The sequence below is a fragment of the Oryzias latipes genome, chromosome 13 (assembly GCF_002234675.1).
Source record: "Oryzias latipes chromosome 13, ASM223467v1".
NCBI lineage: Eukaryota > Metazoa > Chordata > Actinopteri > Beloniformes > Adrianichthyidae > Oryzias > Oryzias latipes.
This window is the reverse complement of record NC_019871.2, coordinates 32,007,156-32,031,093: the sequence shown is the minus strand read 5'-3', so window position 1 is coordinate 32,031,093 and position 23,938 is coordinate 32,007,156. Positions and strand designations below refer to the sequence as shown.

The 23,938-nt window shown below is 41.7% G+C and overlaps 1 protein-coding gene across 1 annotated transcript in view; it reads right to left on the bottom strand.

Annotated features, from left to right (window-relative positions):
• The window catches only part of clstn2 (calsyntenin 2), a 404,311-nt gene extending 381,766 nt beyond the window's left edge, over window positions 1–22,545 (bottom strand). Inside the window, exon 1 of the mRNA XM_011483059.3 lies at window positions 22,130–22,545. Within this exon, the coding sequence (XP_011481361.1) occupies window positions 22,130–22,193 (64 nt within the window). The 5' untranslated portion in view covers window positions 22,194–22,545. The remainder of the gene's footprint in view (window positions 1–22,129) is intronic.
• Window positions 22,546–23,938: the final 1,393 nt, after the last annotated feature.

Here is a 23,938-nt window from a genome sequence, read left to right as displayed (position 1 = left end):
CCACACTGAGACTCAGGAAGTACTTCTTCAGCAATGGTCTTTAATCTATTCAGGACAATCTTTGCAAGCACTTTTCCAGGTGTAATGCATGCTCATTTGCATAGCATCACGCTTTCTGTGTGTCAAAATTCAAACTGAAATGCAAACTGTCAGGCTCTCATCAGGGCGGGGCTTACCACCTCCATAGACTTGCTAAATCCCGCCTCCACTTCCTTTGCCCGGCCAAGAGTTCCTGGTCAGACCATTCTCTTACCCTATTGGCAGATTGATCTGCTCATTTAAAGAAAATCTGTCAATATGGTCAGAATTTCTTTGAACTTGTCCAACAGCAGAACGATGAGAGCTAAAGGCCTCTTCTGTTGGACAGATTTTACAGTTACAACAGGGGGTTAGGAATTATCTGACACACAAGTGTATGTTTGAATAAACCCCTTTTGTAATTTAGGCTATACCTTATTTTAAAATAATTATATTTGTATCCTTTCTTTGTCGTACCAGACAGAAAAAAAGAAGAGGGAAGAAGAGAGAGGGGTGTTGGAAGTTTACCATCATTGCTTTGAGGTATAAATGTTAGTCAAAAGGGGTGGGGCTTGTCCACACACACACTCAAATGTTACAAACATACCTGTTGGGTCCAAAAAAGTGTTTATATGCAAGCATGTCAACATCTACACAATACAACTACAGTTTACAAGCACTTACTTATGCCTACACATCAACACATGTAGAGCATTTCAATGTGTCACGCTTAGTATTTGTGCAAAGGTGAGCTGACACCTGTGCTCAGGTGAGTGCTTCTGTTCAGCCTATGTGGATGATGGAATGTAAAAAGGGGTAGGGTGCCTGCCTAAGTCGTGAAGTCAGAGACTCAGTTCTTTCTAAGATACTTGAACTTTGGGCTGACATTTTTTCCAAGCTGATATGATCAAACAGCTGATTTCTGTAATGACTTACATTCATATTTGTCTTGTTTTTCCAGTTTATAAATGCTAATCCTTCTGAGTCGATGGCACTCATGTCACCAAGCACGCAAAGTGACGGTGAAGCCGTGATTAAAACCTTAAGCCAGACTGATAGATCAGCACATAGAGAGCCTGGACAGGTGTGCAGAACAGGTGTTTTACTATCGCAGTAAATTATTTACCTTTTATCTACTTTAAATCACTATATGTAGGGAAATGTATTTGTAAAAACAAAACATTTTTGTAGTTTTCCTGACCTAAATGTTGTAAGATTGATGTTAAATACATTCAGAGAACCTAAAGATGAGTCCCAGCACCAGGACATTTTCTACAGAGATGGACTCATATGCAGAAACACTCATCCAAATTCTAATATTCTTATTCACGTTAAACTAAAATAACGTGCAATATCTACATTTTTGTATGTAAAGTGTTTGCTGGATCTGTTTTTTTTTCCACAGTTTAAAAAAAAAAATAGGATACATTTTAGATTAAAGATTCTTCCAGCTACATCCCATAAAAATGATGATTTTGGATGAAAGCTTTAATAAATATTTTTTCTAAAGAACAGAAAAAACCTTTCTCTCAAGAGAGAGACGACCAATTCTTTAAAATTAAAAGACGTTTACAAAAATGTCCAACATTATAGTGAGCACCCTCCCATCACTGGAGACTCTAAAATCCTTTAAAGCTAACTGGGTTTGTTATGCCTTTATAAATAAGCAACAGACTACGCTGCAAAATAATAGATTTATGTTGTACTGATAAGAAAAAGACGGGTAATTCAAAGATTGTAATAATTTTAGCTACAGAAAACATGAGAGGAAAAGCAAGCGCCAGTGTTTCAGGAAGACATGCAAGTGTTCCCCAGAGCAGCCGTGTTATGTAACTTTAATGGGGTTAATTTAAATATTAAAGCACCAACATGTTATAATTACTGTTTATCTGAGTAAAGACCATATTTTTAGTTATGTCAGAGCCTTCAGTAAAAATGCACTTGTTGAAAATCCCACATCTCTCTTTCATTTTTGTGGGAATCAGAGGTGAAGAGAATTTCTGAAAGCCTCTGCACAGTCGGCTTGTTTTTGTGAAACCTATTTTTTATTTGCCTGGTGAAAAATTTAAATTTGTGTACTTGGATTGATGTACTGTTTTAAGGGAGCACGCTGTAAAGTTCTCGTGGCGTGTTACTGCGCAGAAAGCAGCCTCACCTCTCTGGATCTTTCCTCACTAAGAACTCAGTGTGGGGCCCCCCCACTCTCAGAGACAGATGTTAAGCCAGAGCTCGGCCATCAGCTCCAACTATAATGAGAACTCAAGGGGTTCAAGCTCCACACACACACACACACACACACACACACACACACACACACACAAGCAAACATACACATTTCTCCATGCAAAAACACACCAAAACACCTTTCTGTGCAATTCTATGAACAAATCTCATACAGATACACAAACAACTTGAAGAGCAAACCATTGAACAAGTGGGAGAGTTTGAATAGTGAGCCATAGCTCACATCATAACAGTGATATGTTGGTTACAAAGAAGGGTGATCTTCAAACAAAAGTATGTAACCCTTGTGCTATTTTAGATGACCCCCCCCTTCCATTGATGTGTTCTTCCTACCATGACAAAGGTGGATAAAGGTGGAAAGATTTCATGTAATCCATGGACACCAGTGAAGATCACAAATCATTAAAGAAAAAAGGTTCAGAGCACTGTCTAGTGGGTCTAGATGACCCAAGTCCCAATGGTAAAGTGCCTAGGATAGCACAAGGGTTACCCACATATGAACATACATGTTTGTATGTATGTGTTTGTTCAATATAAGGACGTATGATTTTTCCCATTTGAGTTCCACAAAAAATGTCCAAAGGTTTTTATCTTTTTTTTTATCTATTCAACATGGGACAATTATAGAATGTATGTTTCAACATTGACCAAAGAATCTAGTCTGTCCTGCCAAAAAAATGTGCTGTTTAAATAATAAATGGTGTATGCTAATACAGCGCTATACTACCTTCCTCCAAGGCCCAAAGCGCTTTACAGTCACAGTCCCAATCAGCCATGCAAAGACACATTCACACACTCCGCTGTCAAACAGTGGCACCAACCACCAGAGGCAAAGCGGGGTTCAGTGCCTGACCTAAGGACACTTTGACACATGGGCAGGCAGGGTGGGAACTGAGGCCAACTGCTCTACCTAAGAACCAAGAGAACAAGCTTTATATTCAATATGCAGTTTTCAGGCAGATAACAAACAGAATTAGTAATGACATGTGAAGTCACTCTAGAAAGAAGGAATTGAACAGTTAGTGTGACAGTGTGATTACAGACTTAATTCAGCTCCAGTGGCTCTAGACCTGTTCCACTATCTGATGCTGTTGGCCCAGATTAGACCTAAGACTGTAGGATTTGGACACCTGAAACAGTTCTGCAACATCTTGTTGAAAACAATAGATCTATACTTCTTAATGATGTAACATGTGATGTTGTTTTTCTTTTTGTAGATTGACTTTGGTTCTACATTTTTTGAGTTACATTTCATCTGCCTGACCAGACTAGTATCTAGAGTTTACCACCAGATATCTCTTCCAAGTTCCACTCCAAAATCTTGAAGCTGGAGACAGAACACAGATTGCTGAAGCCCGTTTGGGTCTTATCTGGTACCGGTGCAGATCCGTTACATTTGAAAAGGTGCCGCTGCTGAATCGGTATTGGGACCTGTCCTTTTTTTTTTGTTTTTATTGGTGATCGAATAAAGGAAAAAAACTTTTGCCAAAAATATGCAAATGTGAGGAAACAGCATCACAGGTTCCTGCAGAGCCTGAATGTGTTTATTAAATGTGAATAGTATCCTAACCCGCACCACGTGGATGAAGAATTAGTATTTCTATATTAATGCTTTTGATGCTCATAGCTTGGTTGTTATATGAATGTTTTTTTATTTTGTCAATATAGAAAAAACCCTCTTAACTAAATGTAACCCAGCCTTTGGATGCACACACCACATCCTCTTCCCCAGGCCTCTGCTCTGTGTTGTTTGTGTGTTGGTGGGGGGGACATGGATTCTGATCTGTAGCTGCACTTACAGCACTAGCCGACAACATGAAGGGAAGTGATCAAAGGCAGGCAGTGGAGCGGACAGAAGATTGACATGACAAGGATCCATGGCAGCAATGCTTTCTGTTTGACTCCCAAAATTTGACGCCCAAAATGCCAAAGAGGGGATTCATGCAGGTGCTGTGACATCAGGGGCGGGTCTATATGTTTGCTAAATGTTACTTATCTTTTTTACAGCAGAATGTAACACCCCAAATTGTTTGAGGAATCCTGAACAAGTTGTGGAAGTGACCAAAGCAACTGTTGTCTCCGGTCAAACACTCAATCGTCGTTAGTGTCTGGTCAACTTGCTGCAGACCACCAAACTGGGAGGATGCTGCATTTCACAGAGGTGTTCCGGCTCACCAGTGATCAGTTAATCAACTGGAAGGAATTGACAGAACCTCATCTCACACCCACCTCACAGTCTTTGAACCATTGGTTCCACTTCCAACTGGTTTTCTATGAACAGTTTCAGTGACCTTTGATGTGTAACAGCACTTTTTGATATATATATTATCAATCATTTAAAGGGTGCATTTATTTATCACAAGGCATGATAAGAACCAATGATATATTTTTGCTTTTCATAAGGGAAACCACAGAACGGAAAGAGGCTGCTTGTTTTAAAGCTATGCACCAAATGAGGCATAGGAAACCAAGAATGCCACTAGAATTCCGCTTGTTGACAGAATATCTTGCATGTTTTTGCATCAGTGTCATCATTGCTTTAGGGGAGCTTTCGCCTCGATAAAGCACAGCTCAACAAAAGTCAACAAAAAAGAGCTCCCATGAGCACAAAATGAAAACACACGTTAATTTTTGTGTCCTTAAACAACTGCCCTTCTAAATGGAAAAAAAATAGTGTGGAATATAATCGCAAAGAGAGAGGATGGAGACAGATCCTGAGGGAGGGAAATAACACCGTGTTAAACCGTGGCTAAGCCTTGCTGTAGGCAATTACCTTCACGTTAATGCTACACCAGGAAGAACCCAGCAGGAGCATGGCAGAAGATGAGAACGATGGACTGAAGGAACAAAGAACAAAAAGCAGGGAGATTATGGTCGAGATATTATTGACTGACAGATTAGACAAAGGAAAACAAGAAGGAATCATAGCTGAAAATTAGATCGAGGCAGATTAATCAGAAAAAGAACATGGGAGGAGTGAGAGGATGCAAAGCAGTGGGAGGCAGAGATACACAATGACCCAGATCCTCCTCCCGGTAACACAGTGGGAGGCAACTCCCTGGCTGCCGTCTGCGGCAAGATCAGAGCACAGGAGGAAGAGATTCAACACAAAAATATGAGCTGAAGCCCTGTGACACCTGGTCTAAATCACGACAAAGATGTGGGCACATGCGAGTTTGGAGATCTGTGGCATTCATTTTAGAGCGGCGAGAATGCGTGTTTGGTGCTCCTGGTACCAACAGTGGTTCTGTTATCCATGGAACAAAGGAGGCCCTGAGTGTCCAGTTAAAAAAAGGAAACAGCTCAGCAGAGAGTTCATTCCCCTTTGGGTGAGACCTGGACCTGTGAACACACACACCCATGCACACACGTGTGAACGCGTTTACTGGTTTTAAGGTGGTGCCTCAGGAAACGGCCAAGCACCTTACCGGTAACGTGCATGTGTGTGTGTGTGTGTGTGTGTTTGTGTGTGTACATCAGTGGCCTACATAGAGCAGGAGGATAGCACTGCTGCATCTGTAACAAGCCTTCTTTGCTTGTACTTGTTCAAAACCTCCAGTGTGCTTGTGTTTGTGCAAACATTTCACTATAGATGTCACGGAATGATGGTCTTTGTCTTTAATGACTGTTCTTCCTGTTTTGAGATGGGGATTTTTCCGTGATGCTGTACACACAGACACACACAAACATAAACACACACATGGTATGCAGACATCTATGTAAAAACTCCACAAAGCTGCAGATTGGTGGATCACTGCGGCCACATTCCTTCAGCGGGTGGAAAAGACAGAACAGCCTGGGAGAGATCAAATTTGGCCTTTAGCCAGATTCTCTCCACACACTGACACACACGTGCACGCGTACGCACACACAAGCTCACCTGCTTTTGAAGATTTTTTAATGATCAAGGTTGGCTGTATTGGCATCAAGGTGATAGTTCCCTAGCAACCATAGTTGTTTTTTCTTTTTTTTTCACATTTGCAGCTGATAAATGTCTTTTTCTAATAACATGACTCACAAAGCTTTACTACACCCGTGATATTCAGGCCTGCCAGTAGATATAGGGCAGCACTATTATTTTGACATATACTTTATACTAAAAAAAAATCCAAACAAGGAAACAACTTGATATCTTATGACTTTAAACACATATTAAAGACATTTTTTTTTTTTTTTTTTCCGGTTCTGGGTTACAGCACGGATGCGTGTGGCTCTCAGCAGCTAAACAATTATCTTCAAGTGACTTAAAAGTTGATTTTCTCCAAAAGAAAGAGAGCATGGCCCCTAAGAAAAACCAGGACTACGAAGACCTTAGAAAGATTCTTGATTATATCAAAGATACGTTGTATCCTTTCATGGAGCAAGTGACCGCTAAGCTAGCTACTCTCATGGAGCTAATGGAAGACTTCCGGAGGCTCCGGACTCAAAACAAGCAAAGAGAAAACCGGGTCGACATTCTGGAGAAAAGACTGGACGACGAAGAACAACAAGTAAGGATGAATAATGTCATTCTCACTGGAGTACCCATCAAACCCCGGGCTAAGCTAAATGCAGCTGGAGCTAGCATTGCTAATGCTAATAGCGCTAGCATTGCTAGCAGTTTCTCTGAAACGGGGAGCGATGGAGAGTCTGTGGAACACCAAGTGGAATCATTTATCATGCCTAAAGGGATTTCCCTGGATCTAAATACAATGGAGACCTGCCACCGCTCCCCAGGAGAAAGGAGACGGATAAACCAGCGATTCTCATCAGGTTTGTGAATCAAAAACACAAGCTAGCTCTGATGAACCAAAGGAAGAATCTGAAGGGATCTGCTGTTTATCTGAACGACCATCTGACCAGAAGGAATGCTGAAATCTCCAAACATGCACGGCTTCTCAGGAAGCATAAGCAGATTGAGAACACTTGGGTTAAAGGCTGCAGGGCTTACGTCAAACCACTCGGTCCAGAGGACCGATCCAAGGTTCTGGTTGTGAACACCATGAAGGACTTTGAGAAGTGCTTGGTCACGGACGTCTGAGCCAACATGCAGTAATAAATCAAAGAGCCAAATCATTTCAAGAAATATGACGCCTGGATTCATTACTTTCTCCAAAAGTCTGAAATGACCCTGATTTTCAGCAAAGTTCTGACCTGCAGACAATTTGACCTCAACTTACAGCTGATATCATCTGAAGAAGGAAATGGACCTGAATCTAATGTCTGCAGACATAACAGTGAAGAAAACTATTAACTCTGTTTGTACTTAGAAGAACGGCTGTTAATCAGCAGAAGAAGAAATGCCAACCTTGGACAATCGACAGAATATGGCCCCTTTTTTTATCTTATTTTACTTCACAGCATTATTTTATTATAAAAAAGAATAAAACAAATGATTAATCAATTATTGAAAACGGTTAAATTGATTGATTTCTAATTATATTACTTCACTTGCTCCAACAAATTGAAAAATTGATTCATGATTTTTCCAAATGTAATTTTGCACATATTTTAACTTTGATACTTGAGCAATTATTGCTATGAAGATTTTTGAGACACTGTTATGTCTATTTTACGGATATAGTATAATTTTTAATCATATAAATGACTTTTATAAGTAACATAATCTGCATATATTTCGAATAACTGATCTGCATTTACCATGTTGATTTCTAAATAAGTTATTTTTACATAATAATTAATTATTTTATCTTTGTCATGTGCTTTATTAATACTTAATTAATTCTTAATTCTGTCTGATAAATGTTATGAACCGGATATTGATAAATCATGTAATAAAATGGTTATAGTATAACGGGGTGGGATTATATAAGTTTGCTTCCTTCCACTCCATTCAAGCAATATTTATTAATATGTCTAATTATCCTAAGTTTGATTCGTCATTGTATGAATGGATAACTGATTATTGTATTGTTTTTGTGTATTATTCTTATTTGATTGCTTGAAATAAACCATTTCAAATCAAATTAAAAAAACACATATTAATAAAGTCAAGTATGGCCATCAGTCTAACATAAACAATGAAAATGTTTTTGTGCATGTTTTTAAGAGTTTGTTCTGTTCTGCTTTTAATTCATGTTATGCAGGGCTGGCCAACAAGCTGGCTTTTCTCACCATCATTGATGCCAGAAGTTTGTTAGTAGTCCTTTTATTTAAAAGAGAACAGAAAGTTATACTAGAAGTATTACACCCTCTGTAGTTTGTCTCCCTGAACATATTCTGGAAGTCAGCTGACCTTTAAGGTCACAGAACTCTTTCAGCCGTCCTCACAGATGATTCAATAAAGCTTGCACCAGAAAGGAATCCTGCTCTCTGAAGTATCACATACTAGTGTGCAACAGGTAAAAAAACAGACTTATAAAACAAACGTTCCTGTGAAGATGCTAGCTCTACCCTTGTTAGTCACCGCTACACATCAGTCCGTTAGCATATTCACAATAAGACCCAAACTTGTTTGGGAAAATAAATAAAAAAATAGACCGATATTTTGACAGAGCGCCGTACCTCTTGAAATCATTTTGACATTAGTAAGCACAACCAGAATTCATCCATACATAAGGCGCTTCAGATTATAGGGGGGATTGCTGTTTTTTCTAGACAGAATTAAGGCTTTTAAATGGGCCTTACAGAGCGAAAAAGACGGGTTCTGATGTCAACATGACCACTTTGTGCTCATCCCAGGAGTGGTTTTTATAAAAATGTTTTCAAATCTAAGTAAGCAATGTATGTTTGTGTTTATGGATAAGAAAACCATCTCAGCAAGAATGCCCTAATGTTGTTTTTACGGCTCTCCTCTCTATTCAGCTATTCAACATTTCCTGTAGACTGAAGCAGGTTCGCAAAGACAGAATGTACAAATTCAAAAAAGGGGTAATTTATCTTCTAAATGATTCCTTAAATCATAGATTTTTCCTAAAGAACTTTCTCTTTATCCTTCATAATGTCACCATATTTACTCCTCACTTTGAAACAAAATGTTAAAAACATTTCCACTTCATGGCTATTGCTTAGATGATGCATCTCATCTGTCAGGATGTGGCCATCTTAAGCCTTCAATAGGTCCTTGAGAAGTTCCAGCCCTTCCAGGATCAATGTTCACCATGGAATGCAAATGTTCCGTCATGCTGGGACAAGAATGAGTGAAAAGGCTAAATCTCCCTGCAAATCTGCCTTCAGCACCATGGACAGCTACCCTGATGCAGCTTCTCGTCGAGTGTTATTGACGAAGGACAGCAGCAGGGTTTGGGTTTGTGTCTGAATGTGAAATGTACGCCTGCTGTCCTTGTGGAAAGTACTTATGCAAAAAAATTTTTCTTGAACTTCAACATCCATAAATAAGCAGTAGAATAACCATCTACAATAATAGAATTCAAGCCATTCAAAGGCCAACTTCAAAGAAGACTGAGAAGACGTGTGGTGTTTTTAACATGTTGTTGTGGCATTTGTCTGATGATGGAGGACACATTTGTAAGCGCAACATTTTTTTCTTTTTGGGGGGCTGTACGGTGGGGCAGTGGTTAGCACTCTTGCCTCACAGCAAGAAGATCCTGGTTCAAGTCCCAGCTGGGGCACCTGAAGAACATTCTGCATGGAGTTTGCATATTCTCCCTGTGCATACATGGATTTCTCCTGGGACTCCAGCTCCCTCCCACCATCCAAATACACATCTGATGGGCTAATTGGTTACTCTAAATTGTTTTTTAGTGTCATTGTGGGCCCGCGTCAGACTGGTGACCTGTCCAGGGTGTACTCTGCCTTCGCCCACAAGTGGCCGGAAAGGCAGCCTAGAAGAAGATTGGAAACATTCACTGTTTTGGTTACAAGCCAAACATCCAAGCTCCACCAGCCAAATTAGATTTCTAATAACCAAAAATTTCTCTGGAAAATGAATTTGTGTGTTAGAAAAAAAAAACTAACGTTACTGCATGTTAAATTAGGAAGGACAGTACCGCATAAAGGAACTCCATACTTCTGTGTTGAAAGATACTATTTATCCGTGGAAACATGAAAGGCTTCTGTAATCCAAGAGAAACTTTGCAAAGACAAAAAGCGACAGTTGAACTTGACTGACTTGCGGATGCATGCTTATAGTGGAAAACAAGACGCCCTGTTCTCTAAAGACAAGAAAAGGCAGTGATAGATTTGAAAAGTCGCCTGTTAACAACCACAATACTGAGCAAATATTGTCTAAACAAAGAAAAATGAAAAGTAAAGTCATATTGCACAGAAAACTAAAAGCATTCATAAACACAAAGAAGTTGCGGGGCATGGAGGTGCAGAGCCTGTGATTTATGCCTCTAATGCTGCAGGAGCTGGTCACCTTAAACTGACTATGAAAACATGGAAATGTTCTCTGTAACAAAGCCTAGCAAGATCAAACAAGGGCTCCATAGTGTGATCATGCAGCACAAACATGATTCTGGGCAAGATAATGTTACAAAGATATATTTACGTTATTGGGAAGCTGCAGCATCAAGGAGAAGGTCACACAAAACAAACACCACAAAAGATAAAAGTGGAGCAGCATTGCAAAGACAAGCAGCAGAGAAAGTTGAAGGAAAGGCGCTGAAATCTTGAAATATTGTAAAGCTGAAGACTCTATTCTGATATATGAAAGACTTGATCATTGTTATAGAATTCCGTCACCAACCCCAATTATCAATTCCACCTTAGCACTTCTATGAAATAAAAGATAACAGGACTGTTATCGTTGAAGTTAGCTATGCTAATTTTCTCCTCTGGCCTTTGTTTACATTTCCATTAGCTCAAAGCACCAAAAAGCTCACGCTAACATTAGTGTAGCAAAAAAAAGAGGTAAGCAAAATCAGATCTAGCCAAATTTGAGACAGATTCCAGCTCAGATAAGGAAAATGAAGGCGTAAAAGTATCTGTCTGCAGGTGGATGCTTCAGATTTGTCCCCCCCCCCCCACGGCAATGACTGTCATGAGTCTGAGCTTTTTCAAACATCCAGTTTTCATCTGAAATAATCTACTTTATAAATGTCTTCTATTATGAGAAAAATGTTGCAAGAATATGTAAAAAAAACTAAAACACCATTTTCATTGGAGGGGATCTGTCCGTCTTCTATGTCGCTACAGCAAATCATCCACCTCCATGTAATCCTAAGACTCTGCATCCTCCTCACTAACACCAACCACCTCATGTCCTTGACTACAGTCATAGACATCAGGTTTTCTCCAGTCGTATTCCCTGGTACCTCCAACCTCAGCATCCTGTAACCAATAGAATCACTGTCCAAACATCTCCATCTGCTTCCCTGCATTTATCTGTTCCTCGGATGGATTCCCTCCTCATCCAACCCGGTCCAAAAGAGAACCTCAACATCTTCATCTCTGCTACCTCTTTTTCTCAGAGACACTGTCTCTAAAACATCAACATAATTGGTCTCTTGGGGGAGCTGTGGCACAGAGGTAGAGCGGTTGACCTATGTGCGGAAGGTTGTTCCCACTCTTCTTGCCCTGTTAAAGTGTCCACGGGTACGACACTGAACCCCAGCAGCTCTCCCACCATCAGTGTGTGAATGGGTGAATGTATAGAGCATTGGACCATATTGGTTAAATCTTCCCCATACTAGGGTTGTACAGTGGGGCAGTGGTTAGCGCTCTTGCCTCACAGCAAGAAGGTTTAAGTCCCTGAACCAGAACACCAATGGGGGACCTTTCTGTGTGGAGATGGCATGTTCTCTCCGTGCATGAGTGGGTTTTTTCCGGGGACTCCAGCTTCCTCCCACCGTCCAAAAACATGCTTCATAGGTCCATTGGTCACTCTAAATTGTCCATAGGTGTGAATGTGCACGTGTGTGTGATTGTGGCCCTGTGACAGACTGGCGACCTGTCCAGGATGTCCCCTGCCTTCACAGAAGAGTGGCTGGGATAGGCTCCAGCAACCCTGTGACCCCAGACGGGAACAAAACAGAAGAAGATGAATGAATGAATCTTCCCCACACTGTCTCACTACAGTCTCTACACCACAAGGGGGCGCAGTGCAGTGCTTTATTTTGCCATAGCACAGCCGGTAAGTTTGATATTTCAGACAAATTGTGCATTTTGTGATATAAAAAGCAAATTTGGCCTTTATGTATCTTAGGATCAGAAAAACATATTAGCCACAAATAAAAAAAAAATCACAAAAATATTTGTTACGAAAATATACTTTTTCAATTTGCCCCACGTCTAAACACTATGGACTGTTCATGCACAAAATGGCGTTTTTTAGCTTGAGGGGGACCTACAGAACACGATTATTATATACTATTATACTATTATATATACTACAGTTAAACATACTATGTATATATATATATTACAAAATCTTTCTTGTGGTTAATGTGCTTTTCTGAAAGAGGGGATGGTTCATCCATGCCGAATGTGGTGCTTGTGGAAGAAAATGCACAATTACCAGTGCCAGTCCCAAGTCCGGGTGTGTCAGCAGGGACATCCCACGTAAAACTAAAGCCAGTTCAATCATGTGAATTGTTGTCTTGTTTTCATGAATGGCTTTTTTACACAGGAATTTCTGCCAGCTACGGCACAGCTTGTGAAGAACAAGCATATGGAATGACAACTGTTGTTTTTGCAGGAGAATGGACAGATTAATTGAAACTGAGCACTGACAGGAAAAACAGTCATAGAAGAGACGAGCACTTAACACAATCATCAAGAAAAAATCACACAGGGACCACTTGTGTGGCACATATTTGTGTGTTTTGCTCATCTCAGTTGTTTGCCTCTGTTTTTTAGGGGAATGTGCTCCAATAAATAACATAACAATTATTCTAAGATTAATATGTGCACCAGCAGCCCAATACCCGTGGATGATCATTAACCTTGCAAACTATTAGCAAATACATGGTGCTGGTGGTTTTAATGGGCTCGTGTGTGCAGACTGACAATGAGGGATGTGTGATGCTGCTTGCAGTACAGAAATGAGCAGCTTAATGCTCACATGGAGCTGACCTGACTGTCCTGCAGTCAAAATGCAGCACACTGAAAATTTCATCTAGTGTTTCTGTAACACACGGTTCCTTTAGAGAACATTTTAGATACAGCACAGTATCTGGTTGATTTGAAAAGGGTCTTGTTGGCTGGACTAAAAGGACTGAAAGCATAAAAAGTCTGCCTTAAGGGTAACAAAGACATTTAAAAATCTCTACAGCTGCTTCAAGAAATTATGATTACCATAACATTATATTTTGTTTGTTTAATTCATTTTATTTCAATTTTATTTATATACCCCCAACATTACAACAGGGCAGCAGTGGCTCAGGTGGTAGAGCAGGTCGTCCAATGACCGAAGAGTCGGTGGTTCAATCCCCGCTTCCCCCAGCCAGCTGGGTATTATTATTAGTCGTCTCAATGGGCTTCATACAGGTAATTGTATAATAAACATGCAATCAAAAGGATCATAAATGCATAGAATTCAATAGGATAATACTAAACTAAACTAAACAGACTAAACTAAACTAACATTCCTGCCCTCAGACCCCCCTTTCTCTGTAAGGAAAATCTCCTAAAAAAACAAATTCCATAAAAAATGTAGAAACCTCAGGGGTGTCCACATGAAGGAGGGATCCTACCCCAGGACGGACAGGTGATTTACCAGAACTCTTAGAGAAGAATTAACTTATCTAAATCTACAACTACATATATAAAGTCCAGCAGACGAGCTTCATCCAGATGGAGTTGGGGGACGGCTGGACGGTTAGATTAGTCGCTGGTTTAGCCATAAAGTATTTATGACTGTTTTCTTAGTGCTTCTGTATTATTCTTTTAACTTGAATTAATTTAAAATATTTCCTGAAGAAACTTCCTTAACTAGCTTTGGTCAAAATGCTAGAATAAAATGTCACAAAATTTGACAAACAATCACAAGACGATGTGAGTGGGACTTCATACCACATTCACAGCAGCCCGTGAGGGAAGTGGAACCAACAATCCATGCCGTGTTTGACAAAGCTTTCTGCTCTGAAAGCACTGTAACAGCTTTGCCCCGTTCACCTGTAGCAAATTTAGCGTGAAGTGAGTCTGAATGAAAACATAGTTGGAGAAGTGAGTCAACTCTGACCTTGACCTGTGAAGGAACAGTGCTTGGACCATCTGAAGAGCTCCCTGAGGCCCCAAACACACAGGGATTACTGGGTCATGTCTGGACTTCTGGTTGCCACAAAACAGAATCTCAGCCAATAGTGATTGGCTGAGGAAAGTGAGACGGATGGATGTTTTGCACACATAAAGGCTAGATGCCCTCTTTCATGTCCTCTGCTGCTCTGTATCTGCAGCCACTTGAAAAATGTGAAGTCGACTGAGATTGCCAAACTTGTTAGGGTACAAGATTCATGATAGTTCTGCAACTTTCCAACCCTCCTGCTATGTTCTGTGTGTGATCACTGCCTCTGAGGTCAGCCGGTGGAGAGGGACAGGTCAGAAAAGGAGTGAGCGTGCCCCCCCTTTGCCACTCGTTACAGAGCGGTGAGTGTGTGTGTCATCCTCTGAAAAGTGGCAGACAAGTCCACTGGTGAGAATAAACTAGAGTTAAGTGGTTGGAAAGCAGGAACACACAGCTCGGAGAGACAAAGAAAGCGGACGGAGGACTCTGGAAGATCCAGAAGAGCTCTCACAGCTAATCGACACGGTTAGAGTCAGGCTGGATACTTACGTCGACCTTTCAAGGCTGATTACCAACAGAAAGTGGATGTAAAAGGCCGTACCACTGCATGACGCACACAGACACAATAATGATGTAAAGGTGAAGGGACGACTTAACCTGAACACCTGAAAGTCAGAGAATCTGATGATTAAGGTTTTACATAACAAAGTAAAAAGTCCCATTTACCATTGTAAATCATTCTCTAATGAACATTTTTCAAAACGAATATTTGAATACTTTGGTGGATTCGTTTGATAACAGGGACACAAGTAAAGAACAGAATAAGCTCTAATGTGTTAGAGACCCACTCCAATCCTCTCTGGAGCGATCTTAATAAAGTTCCCAGAGGTCTTTTAATGACTGAATCTTCCACTCTATAAGACCGTTTAAAAACTCTTTTCAAAAAGCGGCACTTAACTTAAAAAAATGAGGTAATCTGTCACACCTAATATTTTTGCATTTACTGAATGTAAATACACAGTTTGTCACTTTGGTGCCCTGCTCTCCTTTACAAAAGTTGTATTTCTAAAAGTAAAGTAAAGCGCATTAAAGGCACATGGCATCACTTTTAACTTCAACCTACATTCTTCAGACCAGTGTGTGCTACTGGTTCTGAGACCCAAATGCAAGTTCTGCAGGACCGCGTGTTTGCTCCTGAACTCTAGAACAAACTGTTAGCATCTATCAAAGAGGCCACCGTCTCAGCTACACTGTCCTTCCACCGCCGTGCCCTAGTATCTGTACGGAGGAGGATTAGGGCCATGGAGAAAGAAAAAAAAGTGAACAGGAAATTCTGACTTTAATCTCAGAAATATGAACTACGGAAGCCTGTGAGCTACTTCCTGCAGTTAGCTTTAGCAGCACTGTGGAGGCATACATGCTGAGTGGAGCCAAGGAAAATGTCCTCTTTCAGTTTTTTGCTGCGGGTTGAAGTTTACCAGAGGAAGCCACTGTGTTCACAGAAGATGAGTAAAAACAGATTTATTTACGCGGAATTTGTCAATAAAAGAGCCACAGACTATGCTAGCGGACATAAAACGTCTTTTTACAATGGACGTATGCTGTCAAGTATCAGGGTGAACATCTGAATTTCTCTCCACGGCCCTAAACCTCTTCTGTATATCTGCATGCTGATGTGTTTTTCTTGCTTCATTGTTTTTATACTTTATTATGTTTTGTCATTGTATTATTTTTTGGTTTGACAATGTGTGCAGCACTTTGGGCCTTCGTGGATGGTGGTGGAAGGTGCTCTGAATAAATACATTAAATGAACTAAATAGAGATTTAGTGTAGTTCTGATGTTTTATCAGAGTATTTAGATTCCTTCTGGTTAGCTCACAGTAGTAGATACATAGTCATCCCGAGCAGGGAGCTTGTGGTCCACCCAGTGTATTTTCTACATCAGAAACACAGACTGAATTTTTTCATCTGCTCCTGATTCACAACAATTTGAATAAAGAAACATTCAGAAATGCATTTTTAATCTGAATTTTCTTTATTTATATCTTCTTTTTATATCCACAGAAAAATGCTACAAGAACATGTTAGAAACACCAAAAAGATGATTTCATCAGAGTGGGTCTTTGATTACAATCAATAAGGGACACAAATGCTGAAAAAATGAGCTTTAATGTGTTTAAAGTATTTGAACAAAATCCCAGTCAACAGTTCACTAGAGTTATTTTGAAACAGAGCTTGACTGAGAGCACAACGCGTTTGCTTTCTGTCTCTAAGGCTTTAGCTGCTTAAAAGGCAGCGGTTGCTGTTGCCTAAGTTACCTCTTCTCTTTAGATGGAGGAAAAGCCGCCTCTGGCCTCTTGAAGCCAAACTGTTTTACATTGTGCACAAAAAAAAGCAAAGAAACTGCACTGTCCTGCCTGGACTGGCCTGGAAAACATGATTCCAGGCTGCTTCTCCCGCTGGAGCGGAACATCTGTCCGCCGTTGTCTGACATGTTCCTGAAAGCAGTCTTGCCGTGTTTCTCTGCACATCATAACTGGCTTCCTTCTTGGGAGATTTAGTTGCAAGTTGCAGCAGCTACATTGATCAGTGAGGCATGATGGTCTCGCCTCAGGGCCTGAAGGCTACACCCATCCAAGAGGGGTTTCCAGCCCCCGCCAAAAAAAAAGATGGGGGATTATTTTCATTAATATTAAGTTTCTTTATGTTGAGTGATGATCTAGTTTACGAGTTCTAATAAAAAAACATCTATGGCTAGTCTTTGAAGTAGTTAATATGCAAAAAAGAGCCATGAAACGCAGCTGTTTGCAAACACAGGGCTCGTCTTTTGACCCGCCCCTTTTCTGTAAAGTCAGCTGACTGAAAAATCATTCCCAGATCTGAATTATTAACTCAGCATATGTTCAATACAGATTTTAGTTTTAATTGCATTTATGATAAAAAGATAACTGCTGTGGAAACTAAGTTTATATATATAAATAGTACGTTTCCATTTTCTGTGGTTTCTTTTACTTTTCCTCATGTGTTTCATGTGTTTATACATCTGCAAAAATAAATTTTTCTTTTGTCCTTTTTTAACTTCTGACATGAGAGATGCCAAAGAAAAATCCTGATGTACCGCATGTGCAAACGGCAATAAAACCTGAATCTTGAATCTTGAATCTTGCAACCACATAAACTACGATAATCATTTCTAAAGTAACTTTAATTACAAGAGAAAAGACCATCAACTGTCAGAAAATGAACGATTATTTGCAAATCTAGGACAGTACAGGGAAAAGAAATGAATCTGCTTTTAGGAAAAAAGGTTTCACCTTCAGGAAAACTTCTGTTCCTTATCTCCTTTCTCCCTCGCTCTCCAAATCTACCTTTTCTCAGTATCTTAAAGGAAACTTGACTTTCACTCTTAATCTGGAGAAAAAGGGCCTGGCCTTGTCTTTGATCAAATCCTCTCACTCGGTCTGTGGGGCGAATCAATAAGCCTTGACAGCCTGAATATTTGCTGCCAAGTCTGGTCATCTGTGACCAATCAAATGAAGCAAACGATAAATAAAAAAGGATAAGACACCTCACAGCGGGGCGCAGTCTACTCACTCATGCTTAGGGATTATTCTACTCCCAAAACGCCATCTGAGACTTTCAGATATTGTTTCCTTTCATAAGGAATTGTCTCTGATGCTGCCGCTGAGGGTCACCCGCTCAGAGCTATCCGAGGCATTATTTGTATTCAAGTAAAAAGAAAAACATTTATAAATTCCCTGTTGGTCACAAATAACCAAAAGTTGAACTTTAAGGCAAGGACCCCCTGATTTTGCATCATCACCTGCCTTGCACCAAATCTGGTAATGAGTCCTCTTGGGATTGTAAGAACGCTCCATTTCCTGAAGCAATCTTCACAAGCTATGTGACAAGAACGCTAAACGCCGGTTCTTCAACGCATTCAGCCCACAGTGGACAAGCAGGGAGGGGCTTCTTTTTCCTTATGTACTATGTGATAGCCCCCCCTGAAAGTTGGAAGAGGCTTGGTGTGAAATGTTAAAGCAGAGTGAATCCAGACTTTTTCTTTCTCACGTCAATTCCAATCGGAAAGACTTGGTGTCACAGAATCCCAGCCTGGCACAAACTGCAAATATTCATTTCTCCTTTGAATACATTTATAACGGTTGGCACTCTTGTGATTTAAAAGGGACGCCATCTATGCGTCACCACCAAACCTGTAGAGTTCTGTCTGCTTCAATTTGCAACACGCATTCAGGCCACATGTAGAGCCTGAAAACAGTTGAAGAAACCTGCACAGCTACCTGTGAACGCCAGCGTTTTCAACACGGAAGCCCAAAACGCCATGTAAATGTTGCGAAACCATTTTCTCAATACAAGTTTTCCTCAAGATCCAAACTAAAAGCGCGACTTCTGATGTTGAACGGAGAGTTGCAGAAGCTGAGAAAAGGACTGAGCCCTGCATCCTCTGGTTGCAGCAGGCCACATGGGACTTGTGCCACGTCTTGAGTCAAAGCCCTGCTGGAGGATTTATGGAGTGCTCCCCTAATGCACTTCCTAGTTACAAAGAGAGACCATAAATCTGCCCTTTTTTCCTGTCACTCCCCTTTTTATTTGCTAATGGCAACCTCAAATGACTATTCCTCTTGGCTTTCTCCGTCCCTCATGAAAGCACTGTGCCACAAACAATTCGATACCCGGAAACGTCGCACATCGAAAGGTATAAATTCCTAGCAGTGTCTCAGTCTGTCCGACAACTTCACACCAGCTTGGCATGGCTTGTTGCCAGGAAGGCCCTTCCAGTGTCAGAACATGACACGTAACTGGTTGCGCGCTCAATAACAGAATGAAATGTAAAGTTTGCTCATCTGGATATAATAAAGCAGCAAAAAGGTTTCACCCCCAAAAGTGTCACACAGTGGGTGGCTGCATTAAAATAACACTGCGCTGGTAATGAGCTATCTAAATTCAGAGATCATATTGCTTGGAATTACACAAAAGCAGGGCTCAGGGCAGAACTGGCAAAAACTCTCCAGCTCTTTCTGCTCGGCTGCCAAAGGATTGTCGCTGTCGTGCAGCAACACGGTCGGCGGCGGGGAAATGGTTGGAGCCGCGGCGTGTATCTGTGAATGCAGTAATGCCTTTGTAAACCGCATCACCTCCTCTCTGGTTTCTGCATACTTGGCAACTGTCAAAATGTTGGCTTCAGTCTATCAGTCTCACAGCACGTGCACAAGCAAAAATACTCCTGAACACACACGGGGAATTGTCAGTGATTTAAGTCTGGTTAAACACACACACAGACAGGCAAAAAACACGCTCCTGTGCATTCTGTAGAGAGAATTCCAGGATGATTAAAGAGACTCGCTCATGCGTATGTCTCTGGAATGACACGGTGGATAACCAGGAGCACTGGCAGTTTGAAGTTATCTGGAAAACAGACTCCCGTTTTGGCACTAAGGAGGCAGATTCCCCTCCACGTGTGACACAAATCTTCTACTTCTGCTGTCATTTAGGAGGCTAAATAAAGAAGCAGATGCAGCGTTAAGAAACACCCCCACTCACAGATTCCTTTCTAGGCCTGGTCTGACACTAACTGTTAAAAGCAGCAATGGCTATTTAGCGATAGACAGCAGATAGAGGAGGTTTGGGAAGAGAACACTTGTGTGTTTCTGTGTTTTTAATTGCTCGGTACAGTAGCTCTTGGGAATCAATTTACGTATGGCATGCTTGTTTTTTTCACCTCTTTTAGCTCTGAGGTAATTAGTTTACCTCACACTTAAGCTCTAAGGAGGAACTATTACATCCTACTTCACAACAACATACTTATGTTATCTAAGGCCATTTACCTTAAATGACATTCTTCCATTCTATCCACTGACTGTACAGGAGAACTGGACCGACTGAGTGTGACGTCAGCATGGAAAGTGACTTACTTCTGGCTCCAGCCAGACGATTAGCAGGGATTGGTCCGAATCGGCCCGCGTCATCGTTTCTAAAGCAATAACTCTCGCTAACCAGAAGCGTGTTGGAAGGCCACACCCCCACCACTTGACAGTGCTCTAAACGTTTGACAAAAGGTCACATCCTTTTATCGAGGCATCTGAATGCTGTTGTTGTTCACCGTTCAGTATGTCCCATCAGGGCTCGCCACAGCCAATCAGCTTTCACTGATCTGCACAGGTTTGGCAGAGATTTTTTACGACCGATGCCCTTCCTGACACAACCACATATTTTATCCGGGCTGGGGACCGGCACAGGGAGACCCAGAGTTGGGCCCCCTTGTGGCTACTTAGTTAGGCAGTTGTGTGAAGAGTCTTGCTCAAGGACCCACACTGGATGAGGCTCATCGCGCTTCCTGGGAATCGAACCCTGATTGAATAACTTGCACTACAAAAAAAAAAAAAAGGTGAAAAAATGAGGATTATCAAAAACATGTTTTGAAAGGTATCAGATCCAAAATGGTTCTTCTGACCAATAGAATGACAGCTGTTTATTTAAGTCTGTGGGATTTAGGCTTCTTGGAGCAGGTGGGTCTTTGGAACGTGAGGATGGAAGGGTCACTCGGTCCAGTTCTCAGATACAGTCAACAGCTCTTTCATAGGTAACATAACTTCACTCCTGAGCGCAGCTCCTGGACAAATTGCTCCTTGCAGTTGCATGGCAGACAGCAGCCTGACCTCCGGTGCAGGTGACGGCCCGCAGCAGGTGTGTTAGCGAGAGGACGCAAACTCCAGCCAGCAGCACTCCGCCAGCTCATCGCAGTAATGGTGTCTTTCTGCTACAGGGTGAGACTGACAGGTGTCAGCGTGTTATTTCAAGGTGGAAAAGCCTTCCCAGGTCTACAGGGAGTCTATTAGGAAGAACCTGTTGCCGGATGTACCAGCTCACAGGGCACACTTGTCAGAACAGCCGTGCAGCAGCAGGACCGTTAAGGAAAGCAAAGCTGTGTGAGAAACCGCAGCACGTTTGTTAAATGATCCGTGTTTGAAGGTTAGAATTCTTCCTGCAAGGAAGCTGTGAATAATTTCTGCAGTTTTACAGAAAAAAGTCAGAAAAATTGTCAAATGAAATAAAAAAGTTAAATAAGTAAAAAATCTGCCAATGGGAGAAGAAAACAGTTTTACCAAGAATTGTTAGACTAGACATCTTTTCCCAGACAAAGTAAAATTATTTTGCCATTGAAAAAGTTTCCCAGTACAATTATTTTTCTGGCGAGGCAGAAATTGGAACATGTTTATCTTGAGTCAGGGGGGTTTGTAATTTCCTAAGATTCGGTTTTTGTAGACCTGCAGCTGCATGTTCAGAGCTTCAAAACTGGACTTTGCCTCAAACATCAGCTGCTCCTTAAACCAAAAGACCCACATGTCTTTTTTTATCTGAGCCTTTTACAGGATAGAGTAATGCAGAGATGTTAGGAGGAAGATATAATTAGACCTAATGCTCCTGGATGATTATATCTCAAACGCACTGTGAATCACACAGACACTTTTATTTAAAGCTGGGACCGACAAAAAAAAACTTCAAATGTCACCAGAGGTGCGCAGTTATCTGCTGATTACAGTCCGGGGGGGGGGTCAAAGAGAAGAGGCGCTGCAGGACTTTTTCTGAAGACCATCAAAACAGATCAACTGCAATCAGCAGCAATCTGCGCTGACTTATCTGTGTCAGAGGGGCATCCTTCTGCACCCCCGCGCACGCGCGCGCTGCCACGCGGAGCAAACTGCCCTTCAGCTGCCTTACCTTTGCTGTGAGCAGCGCTCAGCCCCCAGACCGCCGCGGCCAGCACGCAGACCAATCTCAGCATCTTCTCGGCGGGGGATCGAGCCCGAGGGGGTGCGCTCCGGATGCGCTCCTCCGCGTCAGGGATGCGCTCCTCTCTACGCGCTTTCCTCACAGTTCAGGGATGCGGGACGAGGCGGGCCGCGTGGAGTGGATGGAGAAGGAGCGGGTGCCCGCAGCGCACCTTGCTCCCCCTCCCCTTTTTGCGTAGCCGTGCGTCGCTCTCGCACCGCGGTTTGCGTGGACGCTCGGGACGGCGGCCAAAGTGGGTTCTGCTGAGACGGGACCGGAGAGCCGCGGGTCCACGGCGAGCCACGTCACGGGGACGAGAGAGATGGATTCAAGCACTTTCTTCTTCTTCCTCCTCCTCTCTCTCTCTCGTCTCCTCATCTCATCCCACCCTCCTCCGACTCCTCCTGTTCTGTGGAGCGTCCCAGCTCAGTCAGAGCTGCGGGCTCCTCCATGCAGGAAAGATTTAACACCGCAGAGAGCAGGAAGGAGCCTCAAGTCTCGTTATTAAACCCCAAAGAAAGAATCCCAGCAAAAAGTCCTCAGCGGGAAGTAGATTTACATTTATCCAAACACACCAGTGCGTAATTCCTCAGCAGTTCAGCCAACAAATAAAAACTCCTTTTGTCCTCCAACACCTCAAACACAGCCTGCATTGACCGAATGTGTGCTTTAATATTCCAATAACAACAGCAGTGACATTATTTTGTTACATTTTTGTTCAACACACAACACAATAATCATTTCATTTGCTTTTCAATGTTTTTTTTTGTATAGGTAAATTACAGATTTATGGTGGGAACCATTGGCACAAACCTTAAAAGCTTTAATCTGGTGAATTTTTATAACGTCAGCAGTTTTTGAGACATCCATCAGCCTGTTTTTAACACACCTTTCTTAGAAGTGTAGAAGGTAAAAACATGTCCTTTTGGTGGAGCTGTTGTCTATCCAAAAGCCCTTTCCAGAGAGAGAAGTGCATAAACCACTGCAGCATCCTCTGCATCTGCAGGGACAAACAACTTGAGTTGTTATTATTATTATTATTTATCAAATAGTAAATACAATTTTTGTTTAAAAAAAACATAAAGTTGAGAGTTAACGGGGGAGGAGCCTGCTTTTGACTGAAGCAGTAAAAAGCTCACAGGGGAAAAACCCAACATGTCAGGAGAGTAGAGAGAACAGGAACTTCCTTCCCCCAGAGAGGACCTGTGTGGGTGACAGTGGGCTAAAATCTGTTATAAACACTGAACATAACCTCGACACTCGAATGGCTTTGAACTGAGCAAACATTTGGTGAGATTTTCCCTTTACTTTGAAGCAATGAACACCTTCGACGTAAAGACGCACTGCAATAAAATCTGTTTTGGGGTTTTTTAACGTGTTTTGTGGCATTTTACTGATGATGGAGGCCATATATATATATATATAAAGAAAATTAAGCTTCTGAGTATTTCTTTTGTCACATTGTTGTGAATCAGCTGCAGATGAAAAAATGCTGTTTGGAAAAAGACCATATTTGTGAAGTGTATGGGCCAACCGTCTCCCCGCTCTGGTCCATTCTGATCATCCACCTGCAGACCAACAGATCCATGAACGTCTTTGTTTTCCTGGTCTGAGCTGGAATCTGGATCAGAACTTTGTTGCACCTGTAATGTTAGGTTGGGGTCAAGGGGCTGTAAGCTAGCAGGGGAGAGTTTAAACAAAGAGATAACGGGAAATGAGGGAAGCTTTACTCCGCACCGATAGCCCCGCCCACAACTC